General features: G+C 38.3%; 1 protein-coding gene and 1 long non-coding RNA gene across 2 annotated transcripts; both read right to left on the reverse strand.

Moving 5' to 3' along the window:
- Positions 1-860: 860 nt before the first annotated feature.
- Positions 861-15,212, reverse strand: c4b (complement C4B (Chido/Rodgers blood group)). The gene is made up of 41 exons (XM_079163995.1): positions 15,145-15,212; positions 14,766-14,955; positions 14,500-14,674; positions 14,315-14,385; positions 14,137-14,225; positions 13,967-14,049; positions 13,797-13,884; positions 13,176-13,293; positions 12,921-13,062; positions 12,360-12,472; positions 12,110-12,271; positions 11,833-12,000; positions 11,545-11,736; positions 11,151-11,294; positions 10,934-11,057; positions 10,495-10,566; positions 10,181-10,393; positions 9,965-10,079; positions 9,666-9,736; positions 9,432-9,571; positions 9,120-9,335; positions 8,659-8,710; positions 8,472-8,561; positions 8,181-8,387; positions 6,368-6,443; positions 6,036-6,228; positions 5,825-5,920; positions 4,933-5,095; positions 4,349-4,542; positions 4,029-4,187; positions 3,880-3,939; positions 3,716-3,806; positions 3,464-3,635; positions 3,246-3,336; positions 2,363-2,437; positions 2,186-2,288; positions 1,994-2,083; positions 1,785-1,883; positions 1,607-1,690; positions 1,366-1,498; positions 861-1,281 (listed from the first exon to the last, which is right to left on the reverse strand). The coding sequence occupies exons 1-41, from the start codon at positions 15,204-15,206 to the stop codon at positions 1,140-1,142; spliced, it is 5,118 nt and encodes a 1,705-aa protein (XP_079020121.1). The 5' UTR covers positions 15,207-15,212; the 3' UTR covers positions 861-1,139.
- A 4,709-nt stretch (positions 15,213-19,921) lies between these two features.
- LOC306700161 lies at positions 19,922-22,186 on the reverse strand. The gene is made up of 5 exons (XR_013767192.1): positions 22,051-22,186; positions 21,535-21,894; positions 21,081-21,419; positions 20,564-20,977; positions 19,922-20,460 (listed from the first exon to the last, which is right to left on the reverse strand). It is a non-coding gene; the product is annotated as an uncharacterized lncRNA (long non-coding RNA).
- Between the last annotated feature and the right edge of the window lie 1,003 nt (positions 22,187-23,189).

Genomic DNA, 23,189 nt, shown 5'->3' on the forward strand with positions numbered 1-23,189 from the left:
CCTGTTGATGGTCACCGCAGGATGACACACAGCTTCATCACAACATTCTCCACCAAGTGGTCCGTTCACTGTCCAACCAAGCATTGTCTTGATAGGCATGAATGTGGCCAGAGCTTTAGAACCTCTCGAAGTCATCCGGAGTGTGGATGAAGGGCCATATGCCATCAAGACAATGCTTGGTTGGACAGTGAACGGACCACTTGGTGGAGAATGTTGTGATGAAGCTGCGTGTCATCCTGCGGATAAGCACATAAGCCCTTGCTTGTTCCTCGCCTCTCCACCCATGCCTCTCTCCTACTCCTGCTGCACTGCTCCCTCCCACTACCCCTCGTTTTCTCCCATAACCTCTCTCCATATCACACAACATGTATTTAGTAATTGCGCTCTTCTGCAGCAGGTTTCTAAGTGGAGCAAATTTGAGAAGAGGACTGGTAGCTCTCGGGAGCAAATGAAGAGCTATTATCTTTATAAGGTGATGATTGATCCAAATCCTCTCACTGTATAACTCCACTGGGAGCAAGCGAGCCAGTCTTGTGTACAGACTGTTATGCCATTTTATGTGTAGTCACTGTGTTGCTAACCCCAAACCACTCCCCCTCTCACTTCTTCCTCACCTTGCAGATGTTAAGTTAGGAGGGGGGTAACTTTGAGGGGGGTTGCATTGAGTACAGAGACCCCTCTCAGAGCTGTTACTGCCCGTAAAAGAAAAGAAAAAAAACATAAAAAGAAAAGCTAAATCAAACCAGTACACCCAACTGAATCACACTATTTGGAAGGACATACAAGTTTGTTTTTTCAGTTGCTGAGTTAAGTTCCATTTTCACATAATTAGCTCAACACATACAAAGGTATTTGCAAACATTAAGCAGTATTTCTTTTTATTTAAACACTGGTAGCTGTATTGGACATAAAGACATGGTTAATGGTCACATTGTACGTGTAGTAAACTTTAAAATGATACTACAGTGGAGTCAGTCATTCACTTACTGTCTAGCAAGCAATGATGTCTCAGTACGTATATATGTTCTTATACTATGCTTTCGTGATTATAAATGGTTAAAAAGAGCTCTAAACATCCATGCTGACTGTGTATATCATGGGAAACTACTAAAATAAAAGTTGATTAAGAATTGTTCATTTCACTGTCTGCAGCCATCTATCTTGTACTCATCTGTAAACACATTAAACTGTTTGCAGGCAGCTTTATGTGCAGTTTTCCTACAGTCTTCTGCCGAAGGCTTTCTTTCAACCCAGGTGTTTGACTCCAACAGATACTGAATCCTAGTAAAAAAGGGACAGAGTTAAGAGAATGAGAATCAATCATTGTAAAATAATACTTCTTTTATTATTATCGACTACACTTACTCTCCGTTTGAGTCCGTTGTGGAGCCATCTTTGCCCATGATGAGATACTGTTTTCCCACGTCTAACTGTCCTTTGCAGTGACGTCTCTTAGCAAACACTCGAATAGAATTCTCATCCACAAAGTTATCTCCATCTGACAGACAGATTATTGCCATTATATTTATGATAGGTCTTCCAAGCATAAAGATGTAAAGGTCAATGTTACAGCATCTTCTAAGCCTTGTGGTTACAGTTTACTTACGTGATCTGAGTACCTCGTTTACATTCATTTTGTACAGCTCAAAGTTACTCTTCATTGAAACATTGAGGACTTCAACCATGTATGCTGAAATAAAACAAAGTGTCACTATATGAAAGTATGGATTTTCAAGGTCATGGTAGATACTTTTACACCATGATGTCTTTTGTGCAGTACTGACCGTAATCTACTGTAGGGAAGAAGCAAGCATGTTCTGAACGGACGTTATTTCTCTGACCACTTTCTAATTGGAATGTATTTTGTATTTTATGACAGGGTCCTAAAGAAAAGATAAACATTATGCAATTTTAATTATTTATATAAACCTGAAGGGTAACGCTACATGTATTCATGGGTGTTTTCAATATAAGTCTTAGTGGAATGGCCTACTTTCTGCACATTGGCACACATCCTCTGAGCACAGTTTGGAGACCATCTTGCTTCTTTTGGGGGCGGAGTAGAACACAGTACACCTTCTGTCTGAAAGGAGGCACAAATAGTTCATAAACTCCTGGTGAATTAAACAAAGATGTCCCCTCTATCCTGACAGAAAATGCTAAAAATATCAAATTAAAAGCTTACTTGGTTCATAATAGTCATAGAACACAGCTGGAGCAGGCTGTAGAAGACCCATTGGTACTTTCTGTATAGCATCAAAACTAATACATTCCTCTGATTCAAAGAGCTAGAGTGAGAAAATAAATATTTTAGTACTGAACATTTAAAATCTGTGTGTATGTAAATAGGTTTCAGCCTTACCTCATTGAAGTAGAGGAGCACTCTTCCATTGGAGACCTCATAATGGGAAATGTATGGCTCAGTTTTCTCTTTTAGCTACAAAGAGACAGGATTTTAAGATTTTAAATTTGTATGACGTCTACTCTTAAATCATACACTTTCATGTTTGTAGGTTAAGAATTAAGGCTCACTAAGCTTAGAGTAAATACTGTAAACAGAAAGATGACTAACTATCAACACGTATCTTGTAATCTGAACAAAAAACAAATGTGGAAAAACAGCAGACCAACGATTTACAGGAAGCTATGGACTGTTTCTCGGTCAGGTCAAGTGACTTCCAGGAGTGTCTGATTATAAAGTAACAAGTCATACTTCACTTTTCACATGTGTACACATTTTCGACTTTGTATCCAAGAACCAAACATGTTCTGATCAATTGCTAATCTTTTGCATTGATTTGAGCTTTGTCTACGAGCCCCCAAATAGCAGAAGTTACCATACTTGGACTGCGGTGGAGTGACGTAGAGACGCCGCATACGGCTCAGGTAGTGGCAGCGATCTGTCAATCACAGTAAGCTCGCCCTAAAGCATACTCCGCCTTATGATCTATTTTACTCTAAAAAGGACCATAATTTACTAAATGAACATCATGGTGTGTTGAAAAAGACGTGAAAATAGCAATTGAGATCTTAAACTCATGTTTAAAATGTTTACTGAGGTAATAAATGAAGTGAGAAGTAGATTCATTTTCCCATAGACTTCCATACAATCTGACTTCTTTTTGCAACCGGAGGAGTCGCTGGTCAGTAGAGTCACAAACCGAAAGAGCGAGGAATCAAGGTGGCACAAAATCGGGAAATGAGAAAGACCCATGGATGAAGAGGAGATAGAGAGAGCTACTAACCCTGTCCAGGTCCTCAGTTACAACCTCAAACCCACTCAGAAGTGTGATGTCAGCGATAGCCATTCCTGTGAGATTGACGTTCGGGCTATGACTACACACAGGAAAACAATAAAAAGTACAGGCTGAGAAAGACACGGATTTATGAATTTCTCCCGCAAAGCTCATGTCTCATGAGTACTTATAAAGAGTGAATGTGATGTGAGTCCCGTTCAACTAACCTGACACAGATTTTATAGGTGACAGCCTCGTCTGAATTTAAGTTGTTATCAAGGTCTCTCCTGTTTCGGGTTCGAGCATCAAACCACTCAATTGCTGATCGTGGCACACGCTCCTTCGTTTCCTCGTTGCTTTCGACGTCATCGTAGTATTCATAGTTTTCTATGACCTTAGCTAGGGAGACAGAGGTTAATGTAACTGTGTAGCTTTTATTAGAAATACATGTGGTTGTGACTTCGGTGTCAAAAGCTCACCGGTGTACTTCACTTTCCCATCCACTGTGACACTGATAGACACTTGGTCACAATCGTCCTTGGGGTCCAGCAGATGGTAAGCCTTTACAATCTGCCAAAGAGATTGGTGAATTGTTGTAAATTATGGATCCCTTTCAGCGTATACAGACATTAATCAAACTTACTTTAAACTTGGTTTCGCCTGTTCCTGTCAATTGCACCATAATGTTGTTCCCTGAAAATTTCTGGAACAAAAGACACAAGAAACGTAATCTAAGAAAGATGTTAAATATTTGTGTGTATTTAGTGCAATGTTGATGATGCTCTGTGATACCTTAAGGTCTGTTTCCACCCTTTCCTTCGTATCTTCCAATGCAAGTTTTACAATGCCTTCCTTTCCTTGGGTACTGAACTCTGCTATTAGATTTACTTCAGGCCTTGCAGGCCTCTTTAGCTCATACTCCGCGAGGGCTTCCAATGCCATGATGGTATCCTTGGCATGGTAATAAAACATTAATAACATGTTTAACATCTGCACTCTGACAGTTAGTCTGAACTAAACTGTATGATATGGGACCACAGGGATACAGGGTCTATGTCCAAAGAAAGAGATTCCTAGGGTTCAAACAATTCTCGATGTAGCGTCCCAATCACCTGTGATGATTTGTAGCCTCCAAAATAGTTTTCTTGGGTGGTTAACCAGCAGGCTGTTTTGTCTGCCCACTTGGTATGCCCAAGTTCCACTGCCGCTAGGAGGGCATAGGCTGTAGCCTCTACTGTGATGGCATCTGCTTGTGCTTGATTCTGTGGGTTTGCATTCGCTGTCCAAAAATAACAGCCGTTTGTCCCTGATAATTAGAAATAGACAATAAGTAAAAAAAAGAAAAAATAGCAATTTGTGATACACATTGTGGTTGTCTCTTAGGGTTGGGCGATATGTAAATATGAGATAATATAAATTGATCAACTGACTGCCACATACTGTTAACAACATGAAATCCCTTGAATATTTCTGGGTTTATTTGGCATAGCTGTACATCAATTAGAAGGACCACTTTATTGCAACATTTAATTTGTATTAGATTTTTGCATCAATGTAAAGAAATACTTTGCTTTGTCGGGCAGTTAATTTACTGGATTCACTAAATATCTCAATTGATTACACTCAATACGCAACAACAAATTATATATTTTATCCATATCGCCCACGCCTTTTTCTTTGCTTTGATTGGACATGCCTTTGGTAGCCAGTGTTTGAAGTTTTGTCCAGGCAGCTGAATGATCTGTTCCCTTTGGCAGGCAAACTGCGAGGCAGTAGACTGTAATGGCAACAGCATAGGGATGCTGAAGCTCCTCAAGGTGCGACAGGAGATAGGTTGTTGATCTGGCAAGGCTTGCTACCTGAAAGTAGCATGAGGGCAGTCAATGTTATTTTGCATCCGATCTTCTTAGATCTTCTAAGGCCGCTTAGTGTCAAAAAGAAAGACCACCCGCAAGCGAGAAGGTGAAAGTTTTGCAAGAGGAAGAGCAGTGACAGTAGTCGTGCGCAAGGGGATGCTCCTCAAGCTCAAAGCATGTTTTTTCCTCGCAGGCTGCAATTTTGCTCGTTCGAGCAGAGATATTCTGCGTGGAATGATGTAAGAGCGTGTGTGGATTCAAAGTATTGGTTGAAATTTTATTATAGATTTTGAGCTGATTATGGCGCTGGACAAAAAGTCATGGGATCACCAACGTTATTACAATTCATCCTGAGGGGGTTACATGAATGTTCCCAAGTTTATGTCAAAATCCATAGAAAGATTTTCATGGTAATTCCATTCACAACCACAAATGTTAACTTCATGGTGGAGCTAAAGGAAAAACCAGGTATCCAAAATTGTTAGGATGCATATACGACCTTAATGTCTGCAGATTTGCGCTAGAGGAAAAAAAGGGATCACCAAAATCATGAGGATGCATCCTCTGGGTAAAATAATGTCTTTACAAAATTGCATGATATCCTATTGGATATTGCTATTTACTGAAATTAGTCTGGACCAATGTGGTGGACTACCATCCCAAAAGACAAAAAAACATGCAAGCGTGGCTGATAAAAGTCACCAAGGGCAATAAGTCATTTTATTATCTCACCGCATTACTTTTCAATTCGGTTTGCAGGAATTGAAGCGACCGGTTCAGTGCAAGATTTATGAACGCCGTCATGGCTGCATCTTGATCTTGGTCTTTCTGTTTGAACAAACAGAGACAATACTGCATTCAAATCACCACTAGTATGTGTGTTGACACATCTAATATTGTTCTATGTATATGCATGTTCTAACATGAATGCAGAAGAGGTTACCAGAACTCCTCTGTGTAGCACTGGATGTGGGTCACCGAATGATCCACCAATCTTCTGCACTGAGAGCAAGTGCCTGACTGAGTGCCTGATCTCTTCTTCTGGTACAAACCTAGCCTTCCTGCCCTGCTCTCCAGGAGACGCTGTCTGACGCTGCGCCACTAGCGATAGCACTTTCACTACAAGGGCAGTCACCCTGAGAGAATGAAAAACCAGGTGAAAGGGGATGGAAAATGAATTATTTATTATTTGAGATAATTGGAAATGAAGAAAGTTGATTTACGATGTTAGATAGAAAGAAAAAATCATTACAGCAGCATAAAACATATACTCACCAATTACTAGATGGCACTGAAGTCCATGATCCATAAGAACCGTTGGATTTCTTTTTTGTTAAAATACGTATATAACCTGACAAAACAAAAACAAAAAATCCATAACGTTGGTTATGTTAGTGGCCTGTGGAAGATGAAACGTTCATAACATCCCACAAGAGACCGAAGTGTTACTTTTGATTCCCAGTTGAATGTTCCCCATATAATACATGTTAAGTAACTTGTTCTTTGCAATTTCTCAATGTTATTTCCAGAAACAATGCATACGTCTCCACCCGCTAGAGCAAATCTTCCATTCCTTTGTCTTTTTCAGTTGGGCATTCATTTCCAAGAAGCAACCACCACTGGCAACCACTGACATTCACCATATTGTCATGTTGATAGGCCTCTTCCATCTAGCATTACTCCTTCAATGGCCTTATTGCAGCATTATCTGTGGTGTAGATAATCTTTTTCTTTACATTTATTCCTTTGGGATTTACTTTAATTTAGTTTTTCTACAGTCAACACATATTGCTAAACAAGCTACCTATTATACTAGTTATCTGGACTGGAGCTAGTGTGTTGCTAATGTAGGGACAATGGTTCTGTATTTTAGTCTTTTTTTTGCTCTTACTTTTGGTTTTCTGAAAAATAAAATATATATTATAATTATAATTATTTAAAAACTCTGCTGCAGGACTCCCCAGCATTCTCATATTAGCCCAGCGTTGGCTTTATAACACTTGCATTCTATCAAATTTAGGATTTAATTCAACCTCTTTCTAATTACTTTCAAGGCTTTACACAACTATATCCACCATACTCTATACACTGTAGGTCACTGATATCTGTGACCTACAGACCGAAAACCACAAATCTTATAATAACCATGCTTTGTTCAAATAATTAATGAATGGGCCTTTTACACAAAAGCGCGGCAACACGCCACTAAACTCTGAAACACATTATTTCCAAGGGCTTGTGCTGCGCCTTGACAGCTTTGCGCTGCGTCAAAAAAAGCCTCGGCAAGCGGTGAACATTGGGTGTAGTAGGCTACTCTTTTAAATATAGCCTACTTTTCGAGGTACAGTTTCTTTTGGAGGACTTAAAGTATTAAATATAGAAGCTTTATATTTATATAGTGCCACTCTGTTGTGTTGTAATTGGTAAATCTTTTAACTCTGAGAGACCCACATAGACCCTTTTTTTAGAGGGGGACAAGGGATCTTTAGGGGGAGATTGCAATAGTATGCCACATAGAAGTGGTGTACATCATCTGAAAGCTGGGAACCTGATGATTGATTTGGGATGCAGTTCAGTAGTGTGTCATGTTGCTCTAGTCATAAATCATAAATTGATTCGTTAATTATGTTAATTAGTGGGTCAATAGGTTGATATTTATTACAAAGATTTGGTGCTCGAAATAATTTTTACCACTCGAGGAATCAATATAAATGTTAGAAAATACCTACAAAATAGAACATAAAGACACCTAGACTTTGAGGAACAACATAGATGCTGTGATTTGGAATCAAAAACCTTTGACATTTTGAGATTTCTGAAATAATTGACTTTTTCGGCAATGGCTAGCGGTTCTGTTCTGGAAACTACTGAGAAACCCTCTTATTGTCAATATACCTAATCTGTTGTCCCTATGGTAGTGCTAGTGGAAAGGTCAAGGGGTCAGCCAAAACATATGTTGTCAAGACACCTTGTTGTGGACCAGAGTGTGACAGGCCACCTTTAGATTCTGCTAACGCAAGGACAACAAAATTTGACAACTCAATATTTTTCTTCTTCACTCTAAATTTGTGTGTAGACCACTTTTTACCTTTCTCGATTTTATCAAGGGCATCATCTCTGTCACCAGCAGGCATGTCGATCCATTGGTCACTCAGGTCAAGGTAGCGGAGGGCTGACAATGTAGGGGCCAGCCTTACCATTGTCTGTTCTAAACATCCTGTAGGCAATACGATCAGTTTAGCAACCTTCTGAGGAGAAAGAAGGTTCCTCGCGCGTGAACTGCCAAATCCTTCCCCTGTCAGATTAGAACATTGAAAGAGTAAGACACTGTTATTTACTAAGGTCTGTGAATCGTATGTCTGTGTCTAACTGCACATACCTTCCACTGAAATGAAAATATTGGAGCTGGAGTCGGGGACTGTCTCATCTGGCAACATTCCGCTAATATTGAAAGTTTTTGTGCTCCTTCCTATTAAGATAGAGATAAGTAAATTGAATAAAGTAAATGGGAAATATGAAGAATATAAAATATCAAATGCCAAGCAAGAAATACTGAAACAACTCACCATCTAATTTATATACTTGGGTTTCTTCTTCTCTCTTTTCTATTCCTTCTGTCTACAACAAAATAGAGCGCTGATTACTGTGTGTCCCTGGCCTTACACTTGAAAAAATGCACACGGTAAACCCATGTTGATTTCAGTTAAAATTACTAATAAACAAATAGTTAATATTTTAATGCATACTCATAATCAATTCAGGCATAAAGCCTTTAGCACACAAATCAAAATGAATGAACTATTAATAACACTTTTATCAATTTGTAAAAACTGACTGATCATTAGTGTGAGTTATGATAAAATGCTGATATGGGACATATGGAGGGTTAACAAAGGCAAGTGATTTTTGCATTAGATCCCATATGACTTCCAATATGTCATATACATGTCCATATTTATTATATCAGGTAGGCAGCTATCATAAAAATAGTTTTGCATGGAAGTCAAATAATGTCTTTGTCACTCACCAACACACTCAAAGTCTTTTCAACTGCATCGATTCCCCACTGGTTCTCTATGTCATAGAGACGTATTTTGATGGGTATTGAGCCGGTTACCATGGGGACAGCAGAGAAGGAGACAAGCTGGGAAGACTGTGGCTCCACAGTAACGTTAACAAAAGATATAGTGGTGGCAGAGCCGGGGGAGCAAAGGCCTTCAGTTTGTTCCATATGAACTGCCACCTATAAAAAAACATAAAGATTTGAATTTAAATTCGTACAATAGGTGTTTGCTGTTTTTAGTGCCACTTAATGTCGGTAAATTAGGTGATTTTTTACCTGTAGTCTGTTTTCGCCATAGTTGTAGATAACAGGCGAAATGGATAGTTGCTCATATTTCTTCACTGAGTAAGGCAGTTGCAGAGAAACAAATGCGTCCTTAAATGCTCTGAGCTCAGACGGCTTAACTACACAGAAACCTGAAAGAAACATAGTGTCAGTGAATTACAGTTATTAATAAGAAACCTCTCAAAATATCCAAAAAGCAATTGTGGAGTGTTAAGCTGTTATTACCAGTGGCTGCAGATAAAGTGATGACCTGAATCTCCCATGTGGTGATGGAATCGGGTAGAGTCAACCGAAGACTAAGGGGTTTCAATTCAGATAAAATTAATTAACTGACTGTAAAATGCATCTGACAAATGTTTTTGTCTACTTGTAGTTTATACTGTAGACTTAAGGTAATGCATCTTCACTTACACTGAACATTATAAATGATGAATATAACATATATAACGGTTTTAACAGCTGTAACTAGCCACTAATTTCCACCGCAAAAGAAGATTTGACATAAAAACTGTCCACCTTTTTACCTTTTTTTCCCATCTACATCAAATTCTTTGAATTCAAAGCTTGGGGGGAAATATCGTCGAATGTGCTGAGCAGCAGTGTCCCAGAAGAATTGTTCAATGTCAGCTAGGTCCGCAGCTAAAAATAAGAAATGAGATATTTGTAATTTCACTCTGTGATAATTGTAATCTTAGCAGGTGTGTAAAGTATTTAATGTTCACAGGACAAGTTCATCTCACTCCTGCCAAGTCCTTTCTGGGCGTCCTCTTGTATCTTTTTTTGTCTCAGAAGCTCTCCTTCAAGGCAGCATTTTAAAAAGGCGGCAGCACAAGCAGGATTTTTAACCACCAGAGAAACTCTCATCACTCTTTCCTGACATGTTCGTCTCATAGGGATGAGAGAAAACCCGCGAACACAACATTCTTGCATCTGTTCATCTGAAAAGTTTGATTCTGAGGGTGAAAAAGAAATGTCCTATTTTTATAGCATATTCTTTGCAGAATAATCTTACATTAGCTCAGACCAGAGTCATAATGCCAGAATGTTGTCTTACTTAGGGTCATCATTTCCTGTTGAAGGTCCACTGCACGCCTTTGCCGAGCAGCTTGTGAACCACAGCCAAAGCCTGGAAAAGTAGCATAACAGCATTAATATTCAGCATGGGGTAAGTAAGTGGATAGTCACTACATTATAATCACTGCCTCAATATTCTCCCCTACCACCTGTAGTAGTATTTACTTGTGGTTTCATTTATTTTTGGATACAACTGAAACCATCTGCATAGCAAAAAACATGCAAAACCTACATCCCATTATCTAAAGCTTGGGATATATTAAAGAATGTACCGTAAACCTGAGACCATCTTTATTGAATTTTGACTTTTGTATTTTGTATAATATGCTGTATAACCCAAGTTAAACTAGATGCATAATGCATTTGACCTGTTAACATTTTCAAGGATTTATGGAAGAATAATTGTGTTTATATCATACGATTCATCGAGATTGACTGGGACTGAGATAAACAAGACAGGCCAGCCTCTGTTAGTACAGATGCCGGGTCAGATCCTCCGCTGTATGAGCAACCAACGTCATATGACTGCATGGAGGAAAACACCTGAAAAGTAGGAAGAAGATCTTGAATTTACTGTATCATAATATATGGGTTGACTTAAATAACCTCAGTGTCTTGTAAGAGAGAGCGTGTTACCTGTTTGGCTGTGAGTTTATTGTCGGCATTGAGAGCGTAGATGGCCTTATCGACAGCCAGCAAAGCCACTCTGGCTTTTTGACCATTTAAATCCAATTCTATCTCAGACTGTTTTCCAGGTCGGAACGGGCCTTTCAGCTCTACCTAAATATACACACGTAACCACATAGGCTGAGTTCAGTAATTGAAACTGAACTAGACAGGAACATATTTTGTGTTGACAAAGAATGACATGACATGTTGCAACCAAAGCAGTGTTTGTTACTTTACAACATTATTTTGTCGACCATCCCAACCCCCTCCCATGAAGTGTAGCAGGCTGCATATAGACTTAACTTATTCAAACACAGTAAATAGAAGTCAGTCTGCACTCGTATCTGTTCTGTTTACTCACCTTGACCTTTAGCTCACATTCATCCCTGACATCTACCCACACCGAGTCCGCAATGATGTCACCACGCTCATTGTAGTAGTAGCCAATCAGACGGAAGGATGGCACCATATCAGATGTTATTTCCAGGTTGTGTTTGACTGAAGTACCAAATTCAAGAAAGCCCGGTTTTATTAGGATCCCGTGACTTAAGACCTGCAACAGAGTCAATTTAGAATTGTTAAGATATATGAAACTGTTGCTTCTCTTCATCAAAATAGACCATGTTGTATTCCCTCAGTTATGTCTCACCATGTAGTATATAAACCCAGCTGTCGGGCCATTGACGGTGTTGTAATTTACTGTTAGTGACTCGCCCACAGAGTACATCCTGTTGGTAAAACTCAGGTAAAGGTAGCTGTTACTCGGAGATGAAGCAGGCTGAATTACTTTCTCTTGCTGCTGGCCATCTGCCGACACCTAATGAAGTCAGGGTGTTAGAGAACAGTTAAACTGAAGTAAAGGAAAATCCAGTGGTTTATCAATTTGATAATACATCTTGTATGTTGTTTATGGATTGGATACTAACTTGAACAGTAATCTGAGTCACAGTGGGAATATTAAAGACAGGATACACTGCCCCCTCCTGGTTGGTGGTGCCTTGCCAAGATCCCTCTGAAGATCTCGGAAGTACATCAATCTTTACTGGCACATCAGCTGCTGGGGAGCCATCTGGGAGACGCACGACCATCTATAATGATAACAAACAATATATTTGACACGCAAAATCATCACAGTCATGTACATAGCTGTGTACCCCTTGTTAGTTTCATGCATACCACCACATCTAGCGGATATCCAGGAAGGAAATATGAGCGAGTTCGAGAGAGATCCATGGTGTATTTGTGGGAGATGATGGGAAGGTAAACTTCTGCCTCTTGTATTTCACCACCTGGGTCATAAAATGCAGATATCAGATGTAATGAAAAATCACAATACTATTCCCAGTATCCTCCTCTGCTTCGTATTCTTCTTATACCCTCTCAAATACTAGATGGTACATCTCAAGGTGTCATTTTGTGATGAATTATCATTTTCATTATCATTATTGTTATTAATATTAGTAGTACTAGCAGTAATAGAATTGTTATTGTTATTATTTTCATTATTGAAATCAAATACTGAGTTTGTCAGTGACAATACTTTCCAAGATTTGCATAATAAGAAACAGAAACAGTTGCCCGGTCATTTAACATGAGTAACCATCATACTTTACTGTGCAGAGCACATGCTGCTGTAGTCTAAACACAAAATGTTTTAAACTTAAAATATATTCTGTCTTTACAACACATGGTTGCTTTTTTAAACTCTGGTTTATAGTGTGACAGAGTATCCTTTACTTTGTATGTTGGTGACAAACACTCTCAAGTAGAGTTGTGCTCCACTCTGCTGTAACTCGGAGAGGGTTTTGTTTTGCTGTTTTTGGAGGTTCGCATTTAAGTCTTCTCTCTGGAGAGAAGCTGCTGCAGCTCCATCCTTGACCTGCAAGAAATGGCAGAAATGGTTGATAGTCAAGTACTGTAACAGATGCAAAATGTTACCAGATTGATCTTAGATCTTGAAATGAAATTTTGTATAGATATGTGTTTCCTCACCGAACCAGTTAACTCCAGTCCCCTGATGAAGACAGGCTTCATGTTCTGGCTACGGGTTTTTTCCATCACTCCAAATTGGCAGTGGTAAGCCCCTTTAACTGTCTCGCCATGTGAATACCTAGAGAGAAAGTTAAGGCAAAAAGAGAGTCTGAAAATGTAACTAACATGTATGGTAAAGTTTTAAACAAGCAGCCTATAGATTATAACATCATCCTGTATTGTAAAATATATGAAAAAGCATTAAGCTTTCTTTCTTGTCAAAACACAATGCTTTTTGTGGGTTACGATGGCCTATTTATGCAACATTTTGTCTTTGTTATTTGATGCAATGTTTTGTATGGTTATGATGTGTTTTCTGTTACACATGTAATGGTTTTACACTGGTTTCTGGCAAGGTTATGATTTGGGATGTTTTTTATAAAATTGGACGGATTATAAATTGTGTTTGGCTGAAAACTGTCAATCTGACCTGGCAACACTAGCAAGGCGTAAAGCAATGACATGTTTTTCAAATAACATTGTTTTTGAGTTCTCTAGGCATATCAAGTAACCAACATTGATTAATACTGTTTTCACATGAAAACTTAAAGTAAGTTTAATGGGAAATGAATCAACACTTACCTTGCTAAGATGGAAAAGTCAAACTGTTCTGCCTTCAACAAAATATAGCTCTGCTCCATTGCAATGTTCACCTGAAAACTCGGTAAAACTGTGTAAAAAATGAAAATGTTTTTAGAGGGGTATTATCTGTTAATTTAAAACAAGAATTCAATTCAATTAAACTAGCTTACCAAATTTTTGGACTTTGAATTCTCGGGAAGCAGCATTTGCTTCATCACCTTCATAGTGTGCTGTAATCTTCCATGTGCCCAATCTTTGTCAACAAAACACACTGTTATTATAGTATCAAAGTATTTGCTGTTGTGTAAGAAGCAGTTTTTGTAAATCTGTGTTAACATACTTTGATACATCAGGTATGGTGAATGTGCCTTGGAGTATTCCTCCCTTGGCAGTATTTAGAGTCCTCATCACTCTATTTCCGACAGCATTCTGTAATTGAATGATAAAAGCATGAATCATGATATGAAACCATGAAAATCATTCATGTTGACCTGGCAAAGTCCTCTTCAACTACTCACATATACTGATATGTGGAACACCTCCTCATTAGGCCTCAACGTGTGGTCAAGAGTAAACATCCTGTACCTCACTAGAAGAGAAATAATCAACATAAAATGGATTTAAAAACAATGAGTTAATTCTTTAGTGGGGCATTCTTTCACATTGTTTTCCCTTTCTTCAGATTTGTTGACTTTTTGTTCACCGTTCTGTGTTGGGTTGTAGATTGGCTGATCAGTCTGAATGAAGATATAACCCCTGTGCTTTGATATCAAAACTTTTGTTATCTTCCTGATACTGAAGGAGGAGCTCTCTGCCACCAGCAGTAAGTAGTGTCCGTTTTTAGATCGAGGCACTGTTTCCATTAGCTCTCTCTTTATCTGTAAATACGCACATTAGAAGATTGGGTCAATGACATCTTAGTCCCCTCTAAAATGAATGCTTTTGGAAGAGTGGGGAAGTTTCTCCTACCATGAGCTCAACCGTTGCGCTCTCCCCTTCCTCAGTGTACCGAGCGATTGCCTTCTCAGACACAACAATACCGCTACGTTCGTGCTCCAGGTAGAGAGTGAAAGGATTGTTAAGATACGATTTTCCCATCTGGACAAACACTTTCTCATTAACACCCACATGAAACACACGGGGAGCTGAGATGAAGAATCTGCACAAAAAGGGGAAACATAGCACTTACTTTATCCGTCTGTATTGCTATATTTTGCATTCATGGACTTCTATGCCTATCCAAAGAAACATCTGCAATGCTGCATATTTTGTTTGATCTGTTACATTATAACACTTGTTAACTATTGTGTAATAATATATCAAATATTGTAGCTATTTCTATATTTACCTGCTCGCTGAACATTCCACAGTCAAGATCAGGAACAGTATGGAAAAGATGAAGCACTCCATTGTGCAGCTTCTATCTCGTTGCCTGCTCTGACAATAAATGTTTGGTTAACTGGGGTTTTGTTATTCATCCACCCCTGTATTTCTCAATCTCTCAATGCCCTCCCTGATTTTTTTTCCTTTTTTTCTAAGATAACTTGGAAAGAAGCAGCATTCCTCAGACTGATGTTAGTTAGTTAGACTGAAGTATCACATGCTAACTGGTAAAACATGAGAAACTGAGAAAATCATCATACTGTCAGCCATAACATGTAAACTGATGTGTACAGACGTGTGACATGCTTTTTGGTTCAAGTGTGTGCAAATGTATACATGCGTGAAAGTAGGCTATGAGATCTAAACAGATGTATTTAAAATATGAGGTTAACAATACATATCAGATCATAGTTGACTGACTTTCAGACTCCAACATGTTTGATTTTATAAAAGTCCGTATTAAATCACTGCTTGGCTTGCAGCATGGAAAGTGTTTCTGTTTCACAATGTGTACCCGGTCCCTCATTGGTCAGTGCAGTCAGCCAGATTTCCCCCAAATCATGTGATTTACAAGAAATCAAGTTTGCTCTTTGGGATGGAGGGAGCACTGTTTACTGGTTCAGGAATGATTTGCAAAGTAGAGCATCAAGTATATCTGTAAACTCCCTAATTACAACATTTTCTTCAGTTTAGTGAATCTGACTTTGAGTATATCTTATCAGTAGTTACAAGAGAATCTTATTTAACACATACATGTCCTGTGTAGTTTATTTGTAACTTTATAATTTACTGTGTATTATTCAATGAATTGATGAATGTGTTGTGATCGGGTAAAATCAAACCGTTTTATGACAACGACACAGACTATTACCAGGTTGTGATCTCAGCAATGAACAAATATATGCAGAGACAAGGTCAGACACTTTATTTTCCTCCCTATGAACCACTTAATGTAGATGTAAATAACAGTTACAAAAACAATACCTAATCTTTTTTTTCAAGTTTAGCAGGATACATTATGCAATTCAAGATTAAACAGTGATTGGACAGAGAATTACTTTTTTTTTTCAAATTTACATTCAACATTAATCAAACTTCAGATTTGTATGTCTTTATTGATAATTCACTTTATATTCTTGTGTAAATGTTAAGAACATCAAACATTTATTTCAGGATTTGTGGATGAATTTAAGCTCCAGGTGCTGATTCCAGAGTCTCACAGAAATATTGCCTCCATTTTTACAGCCATTATTTCTAATAGTAGACTCATTTTTTGTCAAAATGCAACCAATAATACATACATTTTTCAAATTACTTCATGGTATTCATTAAAAACGTTTTTATTTGCATTTTGAGAATATCCTACATGTGTTTCAGATCACCATCAACTGTACCATCAAAATGCAGCTTAAGCTAGTTTCAAAGAACTGAAATATACTGGTTCATGTTTACAATCAAGCTAACACACTTAAGTTGTACACATATACACTTTGTTGTATACATAAAGAAGTGGGTATGTCATGGTCCTGTATAATCCAAAGACATATTTGGCACATGAAAGAAGCATCTCTGTCAGCCTCTGTTTCACTTCACCGACTACAGGCCATTTCATCTCTTCAGCCATGAATAATCGAATTCTCCCCACATAGCCAGATAAATTGTTCCACTTTATATTCATCTGTCCAGAAAACTAGTTAAATAACTCATCCACATGTTTAGTTTACTTGTTTCATCAAGATATTATAATATGCACACACCTAAAACGAATAAAACAATTTCAGTTTTTCAGAACTTTACAGAAAATTGAAAAAATGGCAGTCCACTAGAGGGAACTCGTGGAGTTGAAAAGGACAGGGTCTGGAATTTTGAAATAATAATTGAATAATAAAATTGATTTTTGATTGAGAAGCATGTTAAAAATCACAAACTTTTAATTGTACTCAATAAATAGCTTACAATCCAGTATGAGCCCTGCAAAGTCAAACTTTTTTGTAACACTTAAAATGCAGTCCCTTCTTGGCCCACAGCTACAATATATATATATATATATATATATATATATATATATATATATATATATATATATATATATATATATATATATATATATATATATATATATATATTAAGTTCAATGTTGTTCGCTGTATTATCACAGTAAGAAGAAGAGGGAGTGAATGAGAGTCGGGGGCATGATGTCCATCCACAACTCCTGGATAACACAAGAATTGCGTTTGGACAATCAACACCAGACTCCCTATCAAACTTGGGATGAACAGCAATATATCCCTGGGAGGAACTCCTGCAGAGGATGGTTGGTTTCATAAAATAAATTCATTCATAAAAACATGCAGAAATATATATCAGCAAAGTGCACTGACATTTTTGAAAGAATGAATGACCTGCCAAAGGAAAGCAGGCCACACATTCAAAAATATAATTAAAGCGTAGCTGTTAAAATAAGATGATATACAGTCCATGTTCCAAAGGTTTGTACCACTACATGCTTTACAAATCTACATATTGTTCATCTAACAATTTCCATTATTTCTTATCTATAGACTGGCATATTAGTGAATTAACTCGTACTAACAAGTGAAAAAGTAAATGTTTTCATACTTACATCATGCACCATCAATACTACGGTGATAATAGTCCCAAAGAAGCAGCTATTAATGATGTGTTCCTATGAAATATAAAACTGTTGCTCATTCTAACTTCTTTAAAATGTTGTAAAGTACACTCTCTGCATCCGTCCTCAACCGCTGCGTGTTCAGTTTGCCTGTCCATGTCCCCCTCTCTATCTCTTTCCTTCTATCCATCTCATTTCATGCAGGAGTGGGGTTACCTAAGAGACCAGGCCTCAATAGAGAAAATCTCTTTTCTACAATTAACTGTGAAAGTGACAGAAGGAAAGGAAGGGAGGGATCTATGGCGGGGTGCACACTCAGAGAAGAAAATGAGAAAGGGAAGGACACAAGTGTGCATGGAAGGTAGAGAGACGTAAAGTTAAACACTAATATTTGTACTCATTTTTTAAATTTCACTTTCAGAAATTCCAGAATAGATAGCTATAAAGATAATTATTATAAAAAACTATTCTATGTTTTGGACCCTCAGACAGCAGCATTTTGTTGCTGCATTTAACCTTCTGATTTAGTAAATATATTCTGCATTGTATGTAGTGAGGCTAATAACTTATATGATTAACTGACATGTACATTTAAGGATATATTTTATTTCCTACATTGGTAAGATTTTTATCACACACTTTTAATAAAAATGTACATTTCAGTTTTGTAGAACCTCATACTTGAATTGGGATTAGGCGTAATTAGGTTGCATTACACTGATCCCAGTGAAAGTGAATTATGTCTATCACCATAATCTCTAAAAATGCGGAGGGAGTGACCACTGGGTTTCCATGGAGAGATGTACACAAAAGGGTGTGGCGTGGGAATGTCCTCGGGGGTCAGGAGTGAGGGTTAAAGGGTCAGAGGCCAGAGCCAGCTGGACAGCAACAAGAGGAGATGAGGGTGAGAAAAGGAGGTGAGGGGGTAGTCCAGAGACTGACTGACTGACTGGACCCAATGGGACATTAACATTGAACTGATGGGAGGCTCACTGACCAAGGCCTATTCAGGAAGAAACTAAGCTATGACACACTCATGTGTAATGGTCCGTGGTAATTGACAAGTGACAAGACCCTCATTGTGGATGCAAAAGCAGTTATCAAAATGCAGCGGTGGATTATAAACTATGCGTACTAGTATTCAGTGGTTATATGGGGTTATTTGATTCAATGATAAAAACATACTCATATACTAATACAACTTTTGTAAGTGCAGTACTTATAACTCGGTAACATTCAAAGTGGTGAATAATATTAGGGTCACTTCATTCCAAAAAGAGGCCTATAGGTATATTGGGATATAAATATGTATAACTTTATCAGTTTGGGGTTTAAGGATTCACTTTGTGCACCAATTATCGCCATTTGTTTTCCAATAGTTTTCACTGATAGCAGTCAGAATAGCTTACAGCATTAAGCCCAGTTTATTTCCTGTGGTGTATTATTCTTTCCACCTCAAGGAATATATACTTTAACATGTACCAACTGACAGTTAAAGCCCATTCATATTTATCTGATGCCAACTATTTAAAAAAAGGTGGGACATTAGTACTGTGTTGTGAAAAGCGACAAAATGAGCGTAAAAAAATACAAAGGCAACCACATGATGTTTCTCCAAAGATCAGTTCTATGTAACAAGCTGTCTGATAACAGTGAACACAGCCTATTCACAGTTGCATTTTTGTCAGTTTGAGATTTCGACAAATCAGGGAAAATGTTCTATCATTTCCAGTTCCCATGGTTAAAGATGCTCCCTGTAACTCAAGGGTGCAGACAGGAAGGTGAGTGTCTGTGAGCTCTGTCTTCCATGTGGCCGCTAGTGAAGGTCAGGTCAGAGAGGGCAGCAGGCAGTCTGGATCGGGGCCACACTCTGGTGGTCCAAAAAAGACAATCTTGGGGCCCAACCCAGGGGGTCAACATGCAAATAGTAACCCCTGAGTGAAAGGCATAGAGCAGATCAATGTTCTCACATTACTCTTGCTGCCCATGACTGTGAATGTGCACGCCTACACACCACATGAGGTTTTCATATGTAATGAAATTCAGTCTCAACAATAGTGAAGGCAGCTGTATTTCAACAAAGGCAGAAGTATGACGTCATACGTTAGCGTTAAAATAACCGTGATGTCTTTATTGAAGTTCATCAAAGTCCACTGATGTTACTATTGTCAAAAACACTTTATGACGAATCATAACTGAAAAAAAACAAACAAACATTTTTGAATTTACAGGATTATGAAAGCTGCAACAACAACATTATCATCTGCGTGACTCTGGCCCTCCACATTCATCCAGTGCATGCGCAGCAGATGAAATTCAGTTTTTCTGTCTCAGGCAAGCCTACCCACTGCTGCCTCCCAGTGGCCTCAATGGCACCTGTAACATCGCAGTCATATTTCCCTTCAGATCCTTGCCCCGGGGCCCAATTGTGGTAACAGCCAGAAGTTGACTTAGTCCAGAACCAAAAGTTAAATTTACAAGTGTACCGTAGACCTATCCAAACATGAAGTGATGTGGCGTTCTTTGCCGTTTCAGCCACCTTCCCCTGAATGTCTTTGCTGCTGATGTGGACAAGGTCAATATGGTGCTCTCTGCAGTAACCCATAGCGTCAATCCATGTCATATTTTCTTGGATTAGTATCAGGTTGTCTTTAAGGAAAAAAACAGAGAGAAAAACAGAGAAATAGTTCTTCATTCATCATGGAAATGTATGCAAAATGAACACAAAGGCACATGATCATTTGAAACATACCTGGAGGAAACCTTTGACTGCTTTCAGTTGGCTTTAGAGTGGAGGGCGGTGTAGTGGTCTGGGCTGAACTCCCCATCAGTGTTGATAGTGTAGAGACACTGTCTGTGGTCACTTGTGCAGTAGTACTGGGAGGTTGCTGTGTAGGTGTCACAGTTGACATTTCTGTAGTTGCAATGTTGAGCTCAGTATTTGGGGTACTTGACACAAGATCTGTTGTATTTGGTGTCGTCGGGTTATTGGCAGTTGTTGCTTCTTCGGTGGTAATATTAGTAGTGTGTGATTGTTTGGTAGTAGCCAAAGTAAAAGGATATGTTACAATCATAGCTTGAGATGAAGTGCTTTGAAGAGTTGTCCGATTTGCTGCCATCTGCTGTGTACTTCTTTGATATGTGGTTGTTTGAATTGATTTTCTTGCTGTAAGAGTAAGTAATGAATTAATAAACACAGATTATAAATGTAGCTCTGTTGTGTCACAAAACATAATATAATAATATAACATAAAGATCACTTTGCTTACCCCCACTGCAAACAAAAAAGTGCTTGCCGCTGCATTTCAGGTCATTCCACTGCCCTTTATCTTTGAATATAGCAGCAACACAATCCTGCCCACGAAGGTTGTTAGGTTGACTGGGTTTCCAGTAACGGAATGATGTTTTGCTCCCGCTAGACCACTTCCAGGAATCTTTGAAGAGGCCAATCCACACACTTTGTGAAGCAGACACATTATGTACTGCCTCATTCTCTTCTGCTGACTGTATGCTAATGAGATACGATGACAAGCCCCTGCAATGATTCTGAGCGTCCCTCCATGATTTGGTCTCAGCAACAAAAATGAGACCACTGGTACCACTGTTGCCTGCAATTCCAAAGGTTTGACATTTGAAACACAAAGACCATTGCAACGTACTGCATTTAAACATGATTTGTGCCATTTGAAATAACTCTGATTGCAATATTGCCATTTCACTTACCATGACAGACAAAGCTTCTTTGGGTCCCACAGTCACTTTCAATCCACTCTCCTTGTTGATCCATTGCTGCACATGCGTCTTCGTTCTTCATTTGTGGTTCTCCTACCTTCCATTTGAAAAAATCCAGTTTTTGATCAGGCCAGGACCAATGCCACATCCACACATCTCCAGTCTCCAGTCCTATCCAGGCTCTGGCAATGGTACTTGGAACAATAGTGATTAAATGATCCATATCAGTTGAGTTGTGAACTGTTGCTAAATCAGTGTACATCTCTCTGCAATAGGTCTTTGCTTCAGTGTAGGCCTTGCTCATGGTAATTAGGTGAAAATCTGAAGATCCCAGAGTAAACGAGTAAAATCCTGTGAAATTACAGGTAGCATGTTACTGCAGGTTGAATACCAACAATAATAACAACAACAACAATCTTGTCTTCACAAATAGCCTACCACATTTACACATTTGCATCATAAATTTACAATTAGGATATGAGGAAAACATGCATGTAATGTTCAAACCTGAGATAAAAAGCAGATACAGTATTCGAGTCCCTTTTCTCACGATCCATCTGGTTTCAGCCATGATCATGGCAAACAGCAAAACAAAAAGCAAGCTTTAACCAACTAGTAAGTTGCTATAGAGCAGCTGTGAGCAGCACAGTGGTTTTAGTAAGAATGCCACTTGGCTTGTTAAGAGATACCTCTTCAGTAGTTACAGACAAAGCTGTTCCTCAAGATTCTTTCTCTCTTGCAAAACAGCTACAATAAACAGTGGACTACTTTTGATCTGCATACAAAATATAATTACATTTTATGCTCCGGACTGGATTAAAATCACTGATCAGGTCAGGTTATGTAAAAATGACCATGGGTTACTTAACACATATAATTCTAAATATCTCAGTTGGTGGAGAGCATTAACAATGAGTCATATGGTTGGTGGTTCATGTGTCCATGATCACTACACTGATCATGTAATCATATTCATTCCATAAATGGGTGTGAATATACACTCACATGTATATTCAATTCTTTTGTCTATTTATTCAAATGTGAAATTAATCCATCTAAGTAAACAAAAACATTATTGTGATATTGGGGTCTGTTGGATTCCGTTTAATGGAAAATGGAAACTTTTCAGGAGGCTGCGTCTAACTCTAGAGATGTTTTCATAGAAACCAGTTGTACTGTGCTGACAAAAAGAATATTTTAAATAATTTCACCATGTGTAAAGAAAAAGAAAAAGTAAATGCTGCTTAGTAGAAATTGTTGGATATTTCTGTACCCAGGGGTTTAAAAAGTGTTGGAACTAAATACAAACTCTATTACATGTACAACTCATTCTTCACCCCGAAAACAAGGAAGTTCAAAGATAAGACACAAACGAATACACAAAAGAACACTGTGTTAAATACTTGAGATGGTGAAAACCTACAAATCACTGGAGCATAAAAAAGTTGTGCAATACTGTATATTCCCTTCCTGTCAAAGGCAAACACATTCCTTCTTCTAGGTGTGGCTATCCAAGAGTTTGCTCAGATAAGGTCTGCTTTGACAAAATTAGGTACCTGAGAGTTTTCCACTTAGGAATCTTGTGTCAGAGTATTTACTTTACATGTAATTTTCCATTACTTCTTCCTGAATGTTTCATGTAGTGG

Source organism: Pholis gunnellus, assembly GCF_910591455.1.
Source record: "Pholis gunnellus genome assembly, chromosome: 8".
Lineage (NCBI taxonomy): Eukaryota > Metazoa > Chordata > Actinopteri > Perciformes > Pholidae > Pholis > Pholis gunnellus.